At 30.4% G+C, this 15,987-nt stretch overlaps 3 protein-coding genes across 3 annotated transcripts; 1 reads left to right on the top strand and 2 right to left on the bottom strand.

Annotated features, from left to right (window-relative positions):
- Positions 1-36: 36 nt before the first annotated feature.
- Positions 37-1,761, bottom strand: LOC133695431 (protein LIFEGUARD 2-like). Its single transcript, XM_062117426.1, has 5 exons — positions 1,554-1,761; positions 1,155-1,423; positions 931-1,044; positions 451-608; positions 37-363 (listed from the first exon to the last, which is right to left on the bottom strand). Exons 2-5 carry the CDS (start codon positions 1,393-1,395, stop codon positions 157-159), a joined length of 720 nt encoding a protein of 239 aa, XP_061973410.1. The 5' UTR covers positions 1,396-1,423; positions 1,554-1,761; the 3' UTR covers positions 37-156.
- A 1,648-nt stretch (positions 1,762-3,409) lies between these two features.
- On the bottom strand, positions 3,410-5,291 carry LOC133694378 (protein LIFEGUARD 2-like). The gene is made up of 4 exons (XM_062115878.1): positions 4,919-5,291; positions 4,719-4,832; positions 4,085-4,242; positions 3,410-3,970 (listed from the first exon to the last, which is right to left on the bottom strand). Exons 1-4 carry the CDS (start codon positions 5,166-5,168, stop codon positions 3,764-3,766), a joined length of 729 nt encoding a protein of 242 aa, XP_061971862.1. The 5' UTR covers positions 5,169-5,291; the 3' UTR covers positions 3,410-3,763.
- A 5,701-nt stretch (positions 5,292-10,992) lies between these two features.
- On the top strand, positions 10,993-12,570 carry LOC133694118 (chlorophyllase-1, chloroplastic-like). Its single transcript, XM_062115565.1, has 2 exons — positions 10,993-11,414; positions 11,604-12,570. The coding sequence occupies exons 1-2, from the start codon at positions 11,091-11,093 to the stop codon at positions 12,366-12,368; spliced, it is 1,089 nt and encodes a 362-aa protein (XP_061971549.1). The 5' UTR covers positions 10,993-11,090; the 3' UTR covers positions 12,369-12,570.
- The last annotated feature ends 3,417 nt before the right edge of the window (positions 12,571-15,987 follow it).

Here is a 15,987-nt window from a genome sequence, read left to right as displayed (position 1 = left end):
CATCGCAAAACCATAAAAAAAAATGCCAAAAAGCAGTTGAACGAATGTCAATCTACTATATAGATTACTGCGGTAGAGAATTTATGTGTGCAGTTTCCAAGAAATTCACTTAAAGGTTAGAATACATAAAGAAACAGAAACGGAGAAGTGATGTCCCTAGCTATCTCGGGCACTGAAGACAGTTAGAATACTAAGGAAAAGATTAATGATATCCAGATACAACGAGACTGCAGCCCAAATGTACTCATCATAAGCATAACGTTTGATCAGGCTGTCTGTATCGTATATTATGAACCCGCAAAATAAGATCGATGCCAAGCACCCAAAGATCATTACAGAAATCCTACCCAAGGGAAAGAAAATCTGCATTGTATGAACAGCATAAAACATCAGTTGGAAAAACAACCTCGTTGAGTTCAAGAAAGCAGTCGAAGATGAAAGTATTTATACCTGAATCAGAGCAAACAACAGAAGAGCAATCAGGGAAGCAGACAAGAAAGGCCCGAGGAAGCTGAAATCATGACCTCTCCTTGCCGCCCAGAAGGTGTACAGAGTGAGAATAACCATGGCCGTGAAAGTTATGATGGCAGATTGCAAAATAACCTTCCCTGTTGTCACATCATTTATCACATTATCAGTGATACAATTGTTGAATCAACCAGCCCAGGAAACTATAGTAAATTAGCCTAATTGAATCAAACAAGGCTTCTACGTGATTCGAACTGCTTCCAGCAATGTTTAAAATGGAATACTTTAACCAAACTTGCCCCGCCATTTCCATCTCACGTGGAAGCAAAAGTTTGAAGCATATAGAAGTACTAGGTAATGGTCCTATGATCAAACAACTGAAGATTTAATCATACAAAATTAACTCCCAACTCCATTCATGAGCAGAACACCAAAGACTAGAGAGAGACTTGTATCTCTTACCACTGGTAAACGCACATGTAAGTCCAACCAGAAATCCGAGAGCAGTGGTAAAAACTCCAAGGAGAAGATAATTCAGAGGGCGTAGCTGGTAAAAGTAATATAATGGACACAAGACTGCAGTGGTTTTTTTGGGAGAGATTCAAACGAAACATTAGATCAACCCGTCAAGCAAAAAAGAGAACAAGGTGAAGATGAAATTGATGGCTCTGAATATGCAAACATACCAATAAAAGGAATAACAATGATAGCTATATAGACAGCCAATCCCACCTTAGTGTGCACGATGAAGTTTGAAATGGAATGGACCGAAACAACTGCGGTTGCCACCGCAACAGTGACTAGCAGTTGTATGGCAATGATTGTATAAACTTTACGAATGAAGACCCAGTGGTACCTCGGACCGTCCAGTTCAGCTGGATATTCTCCAACCTCGAAATTTCTCCTCTGCCTGGGATTCATCCACATTGTCCGAATTGGTCAATTTTTGTGCCTTCTGTTTTAGGTTAGAGGTTGTTTTTCCGGTGAGAAAATGAAAGCAAAAATGTGGCAGAACAACAAGCCAAAGATGCAGAAATATCAAGGCAAGTTTTCTATGAATAAGAAAAACACAGCAAGGAATATACTTGAGAAAGAGTTATCCTTTCAAGCATAGCTTTAGCCTTTATGTTTCATTCCGTCCTCTAGATGGTTTCCCTCATGTGTGTACGTTTGCTATTCCTTCTCGAGCCTGTACTTTCCCAAACTACATATATATTACAGCCCGCAGGTCATCAATCCGTATCAACATATCACTCAGCAGCAATCGTAAGACGAGAAAGCATATTTATTATTACAATTATCGTGTTTAATATTGTGGTAATTGTTATAATTATAATTTAAAAATAATTATTTTATAAAAAATATTTTTAATTGAAATTGGTTTAAAAAAATAAATATTTGATTAAAACTGTGGTTAAAATTAAGATTAAATAAAAAATAGTTTAATGTGTTTGGTTAAGAATACTTTTGAAATTAAGATTATAAAATAATTTTAAAAATATATATATTCATATTGATGGTTTTTAATTTAAATATTGTAGATTTAACTATTGTTATTACATCATGAAATAAATAATACTTTATATAAAATATTTTTTATTATTTCATTAAACTATCCACAATTCCATCACATCCGATAAGGACTACAATTTTCATAAAGTTTTTAAGAACACGCAACAATATCAGGTAAAATATAATCAGGAACAAAATTGAGATTGCGATCAAATTCTGTAAATGCGGCGTTATCAAGCGATCTCCGTCTAATTTATGTAGTCATTGAATAATGTTTAATATTAGTTTTTCGAATAAAACACAATTAAAAATAAAAAAAATATTTTTTTATTTTGTTGGATCGGACCCGATTCAATGCATTTTTAGCTTTGATAAACCTAGCCAACCTGAGTTTTATATCTAACTGGATAAAAATTAATTTAATTAAATTAATCAATTAAACAGGTTAATTTATGAATCAATTAAAATTAGAATAAAACTTAATTTAATTTTTTAAAAAATAAATCAAAACTTTATATTTTAAATTAATTTGAGTTAATTCATCAAATTTGTAACTTTAATGTTGGGTTATAACTATAATAACAAGTTATGTAACTTTTGCATTAATTTTTTTAATAAAAAATCATGTTTACATGGCATTATAAATATAATCATGTTTATATTAAATATTACTGTTTATGCTAAATATGACACAGATGATAAAAATTTGTTATTAATTTATGATGTAGAATTATTTCTATTTTTTGGATATAATTATTTTATAAAATAATGATATAAGTAATAAATACAAATAAATCTTGCTCATAATAATTAAAAAAAAATACCGAGTATTTCAGACTTCCATGTGCTGGTTCAAGCTCTCAGCAACAAAAGCATTGCATTGCGTTAATGTTTAAACATGAACAATAAAGCATCTCCACTGTTCATTCATTTTCCCATAACAATAAGCATAACAATAAGCAGCTCTTTGCTGCTTCTTGTAACCTACGGTTGTACTATAATAAATGGTGGGATCTATCATTAAAAAATTATAATAAAAACATAACCAAACGATAAAAATTATGGCCGCGAGTAAATCTCATTTGTAATCATAATACCAAACAACCACTTCATCGTCCTCTCAGACATGATCTCGGGTTGAAAAACCCAAGCCAATTAAAACATAAGGTAATTTAAGGAGTTTTTTTCTACTATAAACAAACTTATTTCCCACACTAGGAGATAGTAAAATACTAAATAGTAATATTTTTTATTTATGTATTTTTTCTCTTCTTTTTTTATGTCATGTCATCTTTTTTATGTCTTTATTTGTATTTCATAGCCATTTAATTCTTTATAAAATAAATATTAATGTTGACTTTTGAGAGAATAAATTAATTTAACGGAGAAGAGAAATTTGAATTATGGCAAACAATGCACAACACACGCGTTGGAAAATATTTCATCTTCTCGTGCTATAAAGTTTACTTCACGACCTCTTCAAGGAAGTAAAGGAACATAAAATGGGAAACTTCCAAAATAAGGAAACTGGTAAAAGGTAAACCACTGTGACGTAAAACCCTACAAAAATCTACGATTAAAAGTCACTAATATATACGCAAGTGATAAAGCCATTCACATCTGGCCTTGAAACAAAGGAGACTAGCGGCGGACAAGAGAAAAGAGGGAAGAAAATAGTATAGTAGAGAGTTGCTTTTTACAAGATTAACAATTTGATTTCAATGAATGCGCGTGAGAGACAAAGCTGAGAAATGATCTTAGGTTCAAAAACTGGACAGTGATCTTAGGTATCAGCGGCTCTGAAGATGGTTAGCAGTGAGAGGAAGAGATTAATGATGTCCAGATACAAACTCACTGCCGCCCAAATGTATTCATCGTAAGTGTGCCGCTTGATCAGGTTGTCTGTATCATATATGATGTATCCGCAGAATATGATTGAAGCCAAGCACCCATAAATCATCACAGAGATTCTACCCAGTGGAAATAAAATCTGCATCCAGAAAACAAAAATAAAGCCATGAAAATTCATGACAGAAAATTCAAAAAAATAAAAAGTTATCAGGATTCGAAAAATGAAACAGAAGAAGCTGAAGAATAAAATTACCTGGATGAAAGCAAATACCATAAGGACCATGATTGCCCCAAACAAGAAGGGGCCGAGGAAGTTGAAATCATGGCCTCTCCTAGCTGCCCAGAATGTGTACAGGGTGAGACTGACAACTACCACCGTTGTCAGAATCACAGACTCCAGAATCACCTTTCCTGTGTTGCCAAATATATTTCACTATTTTAGTCATGTATACACAAGCCCAGTAAGAAATTCATACGCAACATGACACGGACTAACATGTCCGAGAAAAAGTCTAAATGCCTTTGACTTCTCTGATAGCAAAGGGCTGAAATTTAAACAGAGCATTCTACATACCCTGTTCTCTATGGGGCCGGTTGTTCTGGATTTTTTTTTTCCTAGCTATTTTTTTAATTTTAAACACGTTGCAACTTATTTTTACAATAAATTGATTATTTGTGAGTTTTATTAAAAACATTTCAGTTCACTGTACAATTTAGGATTGTAACGTTAGAATCGTAATAAACTCTGATTTACAGACTAAGACCATGACTCTTAGAACACATTCAAATTTTGCAGGCATAAAGTTGGTATGCTACCAAACAATAATATCCTATTCCAAAACTTAATTAAACTGATAAAGACACAAAATCAAATTAAACTTAATTACCTTCAGTGTAGGCACAAGTTAAGCCAACAGCGAAGGCGAGACAAATGGTAAAAATCCCAAGCAGAATGTAATTCACTGGATGCTTCTGGTGATAGTAATACAAAGGCAACAAAGCTGCACAAAATCGCCCATAATTAAAAAATAAATTCACCACCTAACAGTAATAAACTTAAAACATGGTATTGGTTTCAAAAACTTACTAAAAAGGGGCATGAGAATAACCAGTATATAAACTCCCAGCCCAGCCACAGTGGTCGAAAAGAACACAGCAATCGGCCGGAAAGAAACAACGACGGCTGCCACTGCGATTGTTAAAAGTAACTGAAAAGCCAAGATTGAATACACTTTCCTAATGAAGGCCCACCGGAGCTGCGGGCTTTCGAGCATCATTGGATAGAGCGGCCTTGCTCCGACCTCCACGTCATTCTTCCTGTACGGATGAGTCCACATCTTCAAAACTTTTCTTCCTCTACTAGTAGTGTGTTTCGATGCCGAGAAAGTGAAGGACAAAGCGAGGTTTTTTTTTTTTTTTTTGTCAAGGAAGAAATGAGCTTCAGTGTTGGAGAGGGAGGGAAGGGAAGAGGTGTTATAATAAGAGCGGTCTCGGTGAGACGAGATCATGAGAAACTTCAAGATACGTCGCGGACTTCGCGTGGAATGACAGTTGGAGTATACGTGGAGTGCATTTTTTCTTTACACGTGGATTGTCCGCTGGTGTCTAGATTTCTCGGGGTATTTTCTTACTTGAGCTGTCCGTGTATTGTGAGAACGTTGCTTATGGATTAAGTTTTTCTATCTTTTTTTTTTACCATAAAAAAATTAAAAAGTAAAAAAAAAAGAATTATGTAGCTTTCTTTTTTATATATTTTATACGACAGTATTAAAGAAATGAAAAGAGTATCCTAAGGAATAGGAAGGGAAAAAAAAACACATCGATTCCGTAGCTTCCATAATTTAAATAGCTCTTGGGAATAGATTTTAAAATTTAATTAATTATAATATTTGCGTTTAAAATAGTTATAAAATAGTTTATAAATCCAATAAGGATCCATTCAAAAAATTTATTATCAAGAGTTTACGTTGAATTAAAATCTAAATTGAGTTAAAAATAAATTTTTTTTATTAATATGGTTGTCCACATCAGCTTGTATATATCTCAACTAATCTAACATACTCTAAAATTAACGACCATATAAACTTTCAGTAACCATCATATTAGCAAGTATAGGGCTCGAACCTGAGTTAAAAATAATATTAATATGATAAAACACGGTTAATTTCATCGGTAAATTTTAATTATTTATTAAAAAATAATTTTATTTTAATAAAAGATTTATTTAAATTAAGCTAATGACTCATGAGCTGATTTAATAATCTAGATTTTTTTCTAAATGAGTTTTTAAATCATGTCACACAATTATAATTTTAAATCCTACAAATGTTCGTGAATTATGTCTAACCCAGATAAACAAGAAATTAATTTTGATTTTTTTTCGGTTGTTTCATAGTTTACGTGTAGCTTTTCTTCTTTTTTCTTTTAATTTGTATACATGCACGGTTCCCATTCACATTCGGTTCGATATAGTAATGGCCCGTGGAGTGTTGGCAACTGTTGCTTTTTTTATTTTATAGTAATGATTTAAAAATATTTTTATTTAAAAATATATTAAAATAATTTTTTTATTTTTTTATATCAGCAAATTAAAAAAATAATTTAAAGAAAAAAAAACAATTTTGTTCAAAAAAATTTTATAAAAAAACAAAACAAAATAATTCTTTTAATTTTACGTGAAGCTCTTTTTTTTTTCTTTTAATTTGTATGCATGCACGGTCAGTAACAGAGACAAGGAGGGCTGGCAAGGACCTCATTCCTATAAAAAAAAATTTCCTAGCCTCTTCCTTATATAAAATAATTAAAATTTTAATTTAAAAAAAATAATTCTTTTAATTTAGCTCGCTCTGCCTCTGTGCACGGTTCCATTCACATTTGGTTCAATATAGTAATGGCCTGTGGAGTGTTTGCAACTGTTGCTTTTATATTAATGATTCAAAATATTTTTTATTTAAAAATATATTAAAATAATATTTTTTAATTTTTTTATATCAGTAAATTAAAAAAATCATTTAAAACAAGAAAAATCATATATATATATATATATATAAACAAATGGTAACTTAATTTTATTGGGATGGTGATCATCGGTTTCCGTTATGTAAAGAAGTTTGTTTAGCTATGGAGTGTTATGCCGAGCTGTGTTTCTGACTCTGGACTGGTTATTGGGTCTAGCTCTTGGATCTAGGTTTTATATAATTGAATAAAGAATGTTGTTGGTAACTATAACGGAAGCCCAATCTGTACCGGCCCAATAAAATAAAACATGAATGGAACCGAAGTTCCCCGATGAAATAACTATCAACTTGAGCTTTAACCGAGAAAAAAAAGACCTTGGGTTCCATTCATGTTTTATCTTACTGGGGACTAAGAGAGTCTTTGATGTAGATTTTTAAAGTGTTATTGACGGGGGACACCAAATAAAAAAATTAAAATCGGGAAAAAAAAAGTTTTAAAAGAAAAAACTGAGAAAAAAGAAAAAAAAAATGGAAAGGAATTGGAGATATGCATAATCTGTAAATTTTTATCAATCATCAAAAGTAAAATATAAATATTAAAATCCTAACTAGAACAAATATTTGGGCTTATAACTCACTAAATAAAATACCCAACAATAATTAAATCAAACCTAACAAATAAAACCAAAAGTTCATATAAATTAAACCCAAAAACATAACTTAAAGCTCAATCTCTTAATTGTTTAAGCTATCCTCCATTGTTTATGATCATTCACGTGCATAAATAATATTTCGTGTTTAGTGTATCCATTAGTTATCCATTGAGAAATGTATTTAAATATATTTTTTTAAAATAAAATTATTTTTAGTAGTAATATATTAAAATAATTTAAAAATTAAAAATACACGGACACCCACATTTCCAATCACGTTCTAATTCACATTAGGTTGTGCTGTATGCCTTCCAAAAGTTTCTCCCTCTTACAAACCTACTGGAAAAGGTACTTGAACTTGGATTTGTGACAAAACTCCGTTCTCTTTCCAGGTGGGTTCAGCAGTAACAACCAAATAATTGTTGTTGTAAAACCCTAAAATTTATCATTAAGGATATTTTTTACCAACAACAATTTCTTTTCTTACATGACATTTTTAAGAATAGGCACAGTAATTGCAATAACAAATTCAAATAAAACATTAAAAAAAACCTAAAAAGCATTACTAAATTAGACTCATTGCACTGTGAAATCGAATAATATAATGATGATTTTGGTTTTTCATAAAAAAAAATTAAAACTAACAAAGCTTGCTTTTGGGGCAGCAATGTCTTTTTTACAAGATTCATTAATTATTAAATTAATTAAAAATAAATTGATTTATATATTTTTTTTAACACAGTGAAATGTTTTTATTAATCTTAAAAGCAAAAAAATATATAAAGCTTTTATCCATGAGCTGTTTTATCTTATTGATTTTCTAATTAGCACAGTAAAATAACATAAGTAAGTTTAAAAGCAAAAAAAACATAAATTAGTGTACAAGGCTATTTTTATCTTTTTATTCTGATTTTTTTAATAAAAAAATAAAAAATTCAAGTTAATTTGATAAATCTACTATCTATATTATAAGACTAAAATAATATTATAAAAAATAATTTTTAAAAAAATTAAAACTTAATCTCTAACCAACCTAATATTAAAGGTTTTAAATAAAATTTTATAAATAAATATTATAAAAATATTATTTTCCGAAAACAGGTACAATAAAATCCGATCACTACTTTATCTCTGTGTCATCGTTTTCAATGAGTCTCTATCAGAGTTAAGAATTCAAAAGTAAATTAAATGAAGATAGAGGCATGAAATAGTTCGTTGACTAGGTTGCTAGATGTAATAGAACAAGAGTACGATCGAAAAAAGTGTATTAAAATAATTTTTTTATTTTTAAAAAATAATTTTAAAATTAATATATTAAAACGATTTAAAATACATAAAAAAATTAATTTTTAACAAAAAATTAAAATATTTAAAAAACACAAGTACAATCATATTTTCAAAAAAAAATTATTTTAAAAACATTAAAATTTCAGTTATTTTATTTTAAAAAAGACTGGGAAAAACATTGTTTTTGCAGGAGTCGGGATCCCTGCCAGCTCCCCTGACTTTGCCGCTGTCAGCAGCAGTAGCATATTTGACACTTCCAGTAGACCATACTATTGTGGCTTTTGGTAATAGAAGCTTTCAGCTAAAGTATGAGCCTGATCAGGTGTATTTATCAAGAGAATAAAGATAGGCTTATGGAGATCTATCTGAATGTTTGAAAATGTATCTATAATTGTTTTTTAAAGTAATTTATACTTAAAAATATATTAAAATAATATTGTTTTTAATTTTTAAAAATTATTTTTTTCATTAGCGTATCAAAATAATCTAAAAATATTAATTTAAAGTAAAAGAATATAAAAAAATTAAAAAATTTTAAAAATTTATTTTAAATGCAAAAACATAAGGGATAAATTGCTCGTTAAAAAGAGCATGTATATAATTTGGATCTGCCGCATGATATCACTTTCAAAACTCGTAGAAAGAGTTTCTTGTAGCTTGCTAGCCACCACTATAGTCCCCTACCTGGGCTCCTGAGGTTTCTCACGGTGGTCTCCCTACCTGCCCCTTGTCTTTTAATGCCAGACCCGAATGGCATGGCAGTCCAACCGGTGGTGATTGAGGGTTTTTTTTTTTTAACGTCGCCGTGTGAATAGTGCTGGTTGGAATTTTTAGATGCAAAAAAATATTTCCAGGGAAATAAATATGTGGACCCGTTCTCGCTGAAGCTATTTGTGACCTTTAGCATAGCTTCATTTTCAATGCCCGTCATATAGTTACTGCATACAAGGACTTCGAGCTCTCTTAGCCAATTATCGTTTTATCCATTCAGACAGTACAGAGATGAGACATGATAGGTGTTCATAATTCTTCCTTTCTACAATATATTTTATATATTTAAAACATTCTTAGTTTTTTTTTATTATGTTTGATAAATAATAATATATAAAAATGATGCTGTATTATAGTGATAAAATAATTGTACTGGTGGCGGTGATTATGACAGTACAAGCGATGGGGTGACGGGATAGATGAAAGGAGTGATTATAATAAATTGGAGATTTTTGAAGGTATCGGAATTGATGGTGTGGTTGGGTGGTTGTGGAAAAAAATGATAAATTAATGATGGGTGTGACGGTGATTAAATTTTTTATACAGTATAATTGGAAATATAATTATTACTGATTTTTAATATTTTTTTTATTTTAAAAAATATTAAAATAATATTTTTTTAAAAAAATTATTTTTGATATCAATATATCAAAACATCTAAATATATCAAAAAAATATTAATTTAAAGTAAAGAAAAAAATAAAAAAAATATTTTTTGAAAAAGTATTTTTGAAACGCAAAAACAAACTGTGCTATCATTCTTATTCTTAAAATACTTCATTATTTCATCAACTCATAATATTTTTTTATAAATAAAATAAGTTTAAAAATTAATCATAAAATATTAATAATTTCTCAAATAAAATATTTCACAGTTAAATAAATATAAAAAATTATAAAATATTTTACTCAAGACAATACAATGTGTTTTTTCGATGCATAGAACGTCATTGATGCATCGAAAGGACTATGAAACTTCGGAGCCAGTTATCGTTCAAGTCCTTTATTAAATTTATTCTGTTCATGCTGGATAGAGACAGCAGGATAAGATGTTGAAACTTCTTCCTCCCAACGGTATGTTTTCCAGAGTTAATTAATATTGATAGTTAATGACAACCACTAAACGAGTGGATTTTTTCACCGTATCAATCTATAATTACTTTTTTTATAATTTAATTTTTAATTAATTAAATTCATATAAAAAAACACATTAAAAACTTGTAAAAAGTAAAAACACGTATCGTTAGTTATTTTTCTTCCATTTCTTTTATTAAAGAGAATATTTATTGAAATTATAAAAACTTTATTTTTTTTTCTATTTTTCATAATTTCAATAATTCTTCCCATAATAAAAAATGGAAGAAAAAGTAATAAACGGGGACACGCGAGGTCAAATGACGCATGTCGCCTGTATGCAATTTACTTGATGTTTTGTTTTTTTTTTATCCTTGCAGATTCAACAAATATTATCTATCCTTAGTTGTTTAAACTAGTTAAAACTCAGTCCTTTTGTCGAGGGAAAACTTTTATATCAGGTAGAGATCGGTCTACATTCTGCCATACCTCTCTATAACGCAAGCACTGAAAGAAAATGGAAACACGCATGGTATTTCTTTTGGCAGCGTTGTTGGCAACAGCACTGCTGGAATCTAAGCCTGTTTTGCCAACACTAGCGTCTGAAGCTGTTCACTCAGTTTCGGGTGTTTTCAAAACAGGAAAATTTCACCAAATACAATCTGATGTAGGAACAGCCTCTAGCTGTTCACCTCCTAGATCCTTGTTAATTGTTAGACCAGAAGAAAAGGGCACGTATCCTGTCATCTTGTTTCACCACGGCACAATGTGCCAGAACTCTTGGTACACTGATGTTTTCAAATTCATCTCTTCTCATGGATACATAGTGGTCGCACCGCAGGTACTCCTTTTTCCATGTCCTTTCATTCCTAATATATCCAAATTAACTCATTCTTCGTTAGTTTCATGTATAGCTTTTAATAAATCCGCAGCATAATATATGTTGTTCCATGTATTTTATTTTTGTCTAATTTTGATGAAGAAATAATCTCTGTGAAGATTGACCTGACATTGGAGTTTCGATCCTTAGTTATACGGATTGATGCCACCTAGCGGACAAGTCGAGCTTGACTTGGCAGCTGAAGTGGCAAACTGGTTACCCTCAGGTCTCCGGTGTGTGCTACCTGAAGATATTGAAGGGGACATGCACAACCTCGCTCTTGCAGGCCACAGTAGGGGTGGATACATTGCATTTGCTCTTGCACTTGGGCTTGCCGATGTTTCCTTAGACGTTGACTTTTCAGCGCTGATAGGAGTAGACCCCGTTGCGGGGATTTCCAAAACTAATCAGATGGAGCCCAAAATACTCAATTACGAATCTTGCTCTTTTAACTTTTCGATTCCTGTCGCCATAATTGGTACTGGATTAGGCAATAAACCAGCCCTCCCCATCTTCCCGCAGACGTGTGCTCCAGATGGGGTGAGCCACACGGAGATTTTCAATGAGTGCAAACCTCCATGTAGCCATTTTGTTACTTCAGGCTATGGCCACATGGACGTTTTAGATGACGATATAGGTCTAATTGGGATGGTAGAACGTTTGATGTGCAAGGGGTCTCGGTGGGGGGTTAGCAGGGATCCCATGAGAAGAACTGTGGGTGGCGTTGCTGTCGCCTTTTTAGAGGCTTTCTTCAAAGGCAACTACACGGACTACAACAAAATTCTGCACAAATCTAATTATTTTGCTCCTGCAACACTTGATCCAGTCCAGAACAAAAGTGAAGGGACATCGTGCTCAAGTTTATCGGCTATGTCCATGCCTGCCACGTTTGACCGGCATATTGATGAACTGTAGTGGCTATTTATTAATCAGTTGAATAATTCTCCTCTTTCCACAAAGGTTCTAGCAATAGATTAAAGAGAGTGCTGATCAACGCCTCTTTGTTTGTTGCCCTTGGACCTAGTATATGACATATATTGTAATTTATTAAGAAATACTTTTAAAGTCTTGAAGAAAATACTTTTTACCAAGAAATAAATCAATGCGAATTAATATAGTGATTGTTCTTTTTCTCTTTTTTTTACTATATTTCTTATAGATTTAAATTAATGACCAATTGGTTTGGGGTATCAGTTGAGGTCGATTCCGGCAATGAAAATGAATAGTTTACGTGTTCATAGATTCCTTTTGATGTGGAAAATTTACACAAACTGTTTTTTTCTCATTAAACTTGTCTAAAATAGTAAATATGAACTCATAAGAATTTTTTAATTGTGAGTTTTAGAGTTAATTTTTTTTGTTGTTAGATGTTGCGGATATGTATTAGAAGATGTTTTGAGTGTTTTGTTTTTTTGTTTTTCTAAGTTAAAATATGGTTGAAAATAGGTTTGTCTTGATCTAAAATAAACCAAGTCAAACCTAATTGAGTTCATGATCCAAGTCACATGTTTGATTGATTAATTTTGGTTGAGTAGGGATCGGGCTTGATAATTTTTTTATTTCATAAATAATTCTTAATTTATTTAATTAAATATATACATGAATATTTTGAATTTTATTTTAAAAAGAGTTATATACAAAAATAAATTATAAAAATCTACATATATTTTTTAATATATATATATATATATATATATATATATATATATATATATATATCATCAAAGTCATAAAATTTCACAATTTATCAATGAATCTCTTAAACATAGCTGACATAGTTAGCAGAGTCTGCTACTAGCTTTTGAGTTCAGTTGCAACTAATTATAACCCGGAATAAAATTATAGAAATGTCCCCTCCATGCCATTAAAGTTTGAAGCTTAAGATTATAAGTGTTTTTTTTTTAAGAAAATAACATAACAAGTAAAATTATTTTGCAAACTAGTATTGATAAGAAAAAACTAATCTGAACGGAACTCATTTCAAAAAAAACTAAGCCAATAATGAAAAAACCAAATCAAACTAGTTTGAACTAATTTTTATTTTAAAAAATCAAAACAAAATCGATCGGCTTGAATCGATTTTAATTTTTAAAAAAATTTAATTTAATTATTTTTTTAAAATAAAAACTAAATCAAATCAAAAATAATTATTCCTAGTTGATCAATCGTTGTCAGAATAAGGTTCATCACGTTGCATATACCACGTGTATAATTAATGGCGTTCCGTTGTTTTATGACTTTTCAATGGTTATGAATTTTAATATTTTTTCTTTCTTTAAAAATTTCCAATTCCTTATAAATATAAAATATGAATTTCATATGAATGAACTTCAGATGTGGATATTTAGACAGTCGCGAATGTGATAGGACCCCCGCACCCCCCTTCCCCCGTTTCCTTTTCCTTTTCCTTTTCCTTTTCCTATGAATATGCAAATCTTTTTCATTTCGCATCGATCTGGGACCCCGATCCAGAGGAAACTTCTAGCATCAGAATTAATCTTGATGCTTGATTCAAGTGAAGAATAAACAAGTACGAAACTTTACACCTTTTTTTTAAACAATATTATATGCTTAAACAAAATAAACAATCTTAACATGATGAATTCCATATTTTAAATTTGGGTTTTTTCTTCTTTTTTTTTGGTTATCGATATTTATTCAATCTTGAGAACTTTATAGCAAACTTATAATTAATTTATGTTTTGTCTATGATGTAGGTGAAATTTCATTGTGGGCTGAGTTTGGATGTTTTTAAATTATAATATTGGTGATTGTAATATAATCACTTTGTTATAATTCGTGCTCATTTTAAGAGAGAGTGTTGAAAAATATATCAACCTTAAAAATTTTAAAAAAAATCAATAATCAAGAGGTTTTGGAAGATAAATCACAAGATTTGTTGAAGAAATCCAAGGGATTGACTAATTTATTTTGGATCAACCATCATAAACATAAATAATTTATAATATTTCTCTTATAACTCTTGTATCCATGGAATAAGCTACCATGTAAATATTGTTTATCTTTTATTATTTCGTAAATTCGTCCACTCAAATTTTAAGAGAAAAATGTCGCCTTAAAGTTTGTAACATCACCCCGGCTAGGGCACGACCCTGATGTTCATAGGAGTGTTTAGGATGCAAGTACCATCCACTCCCATGCTTATGAAAATAATTGAAAGAAATTAAAAAATTAAGGCTTATGAAAATAATGCAAAGCCACGATGTAAGTAGTGTCCGCATTAGTTGTTTTTTCTTCCATTTTTTTATTATTATAGTCAGTATTTTATTTTTATTTTTATTTTTATATTTATTTTCCCTTTTTTTGTGGATCTTAGCGAATGCTTTCTCTAATAAAAAAAAAATGGGAAGAAAAAATAACATACGGGACCAACGACGTAAAAAAACACGTGTTGCTTGTTTATAATTTACTTCACATTTTTTGTAATCTTAATAAATGCTTTTTGTAATAAAAAAATGGGAAGAAAAAGACAACAACTGGGTCAAAAAGATCAAAGGACACTTGTCACTTATATGCGATTTACTTAACATTGTTAGCGAAATCACTTAGGAGGAGCTCACATTAAATAAATTTATTCAGTATAATAAATTGGTACAAGATCTTGATTGACAAACTAGTTTTTTCAAGCCCTAATTTACACCCCTGAATTATCAAGGAAACTCTATTTTGAATAGTTCTAAATAACAATAATCTGAAAAATATTTTGAAAATAATCTATAAACTATTTAAATAGTATTTAAATACGAGACACGCATAATAAAACATAAATTAAATAAAAATAAAAAACCTAATTAAGAAAAGAACCAAGAATAACTAGGGAAATAAAAAAAAATTCTAAACAGAAAGTTCTAGGTCTAATTTAGATATCATCCTAATCTCATATAGGTACAATAAATTCTCTCAATACAGAACCTGATCTATAGATAATAACTGTCGCACGTCAAAAATTAGCGCGGCATCGGCTTGGCGATTTTTCTGTTATTGATTTGATTTGCTTGATTGGTTCGTTGGAGTCGCCACCTAGTAATTTATTGAGGGCTACTAGGAAACCTGATGCACTGGTCTTGTCAGAGATTCATGGGTAAGGGACTGGTTGTGGTTAGGGAAGGTATTAGCACCCCTAACGCACCCTACCTGAGGTAAGCTGCTTCGTGGACTTGATGTGTTTTTTTAAAAATAAAATTTTTAGCCCAATTCCAAGGCTTCGATAATTCAGTTATTAGTTCCCAATATGTAGATACATGTTCTACATTTTCATGGAAAATATAACATGATTTTATCTGTCCTTTAGATATTTGTGCATATAAATTAAAATATTAAATTCATTTTTTTTATTCAATAACATACATAAAAAAAACAAACACACACACATCTCTTTTTCTATTATTATTCTCTTTCTTTTCTTTTCTTTTTCTTTTTTACATCCACAATACAAAATACAATTTCTAAACAAACTAAACAAAAATTACAATAATATTACAATAACATAATCTAAAAATTACAAAACAGTCCC

Source organism: Populus nigra, chromosome 5 (genome assembly GCF_951802175.1).
Source record: "Populus nigra chromosome 5, ddPopNigr1.1, whole genome shotgun sequence".
Classification (NCBI taxonomy): domain Eukaryota; kingdom Viridiplantae; phylum Streptophyta; class Magnoliopsida; order Malpighiales; family Salicaceae; genus Populus; species Populus nigra.
Note: the sequence above shows the minus strand (reverse complement) of the source record. Positions and strands in the feature narration are given on the sequence as shown.

What these genes read in the sequence shown, in the direction of transcription:
- LOC133695431 (XM_062117426.1), bottom strand. Translation starts at nt 1,395, where the DNA reads ATGTGGATGAATCCCAGGCAGAGGAGAAATTTCGAGGTTGGAGAATAT. An exon ending in TACATGTGCGTTTACCAGTG is followed by an intron (nt 609 to 930) that starts GTAAGAGATACA and finishes ATGTGACAACAG; the next exon opens with GGAAGGTTATTTTGCAATCT. An exon ending in TGTTGTTTGCTCTGATTCAG is followed by an intron (nt 364 to 450) that starts GTATAAATACTT and finishes CATACAATGCAG; the next exon opens with ATTTTCTTTCCCTTGGGTAG.
- LOC133694378 (XM_062115878.1), bottom strand. Translation starts at nt 5,168, where the DNA reads ATGTGGACTCATCCGTACAGGAAGAATGACGTGGAGGTCGGAGCAAGG. An exon ending in TATTCTCATGCCCCTTTTTA is followed by an intron (nt 4,833 to 4,918) that starts GTAAGTTTTTGA and finishes GATTTTGTGCAG; the next exon opens with CTTTGTTGCCTTTGTATTAC. An exon ending in TGGTATTTGCTTTCATCCAG is followed by an intron (nt 3,971 to 4,084) that starts GTAATTTTATTC and finishes TTCTGGATGCAG; the next exon opens with ATTTTATTTCCACTGGGTAG.
- LOC133694118 (XM_062115565.1), top strand. Translation starts at nt 11,091, where the DNA reads ATGGAAACACGCATGGTATTTCTTTTGGCAGCGTTGTTGGCAACAGCA. An exon ending in ACATAGTGGTCGCACCGCAG is followed by an intron (nt 11,415 to 11,603) that starts GTACTCCTTTTT and finishes TTCGATCCTTAG; the next exon opens with TTATACGGATTGATGCCACC.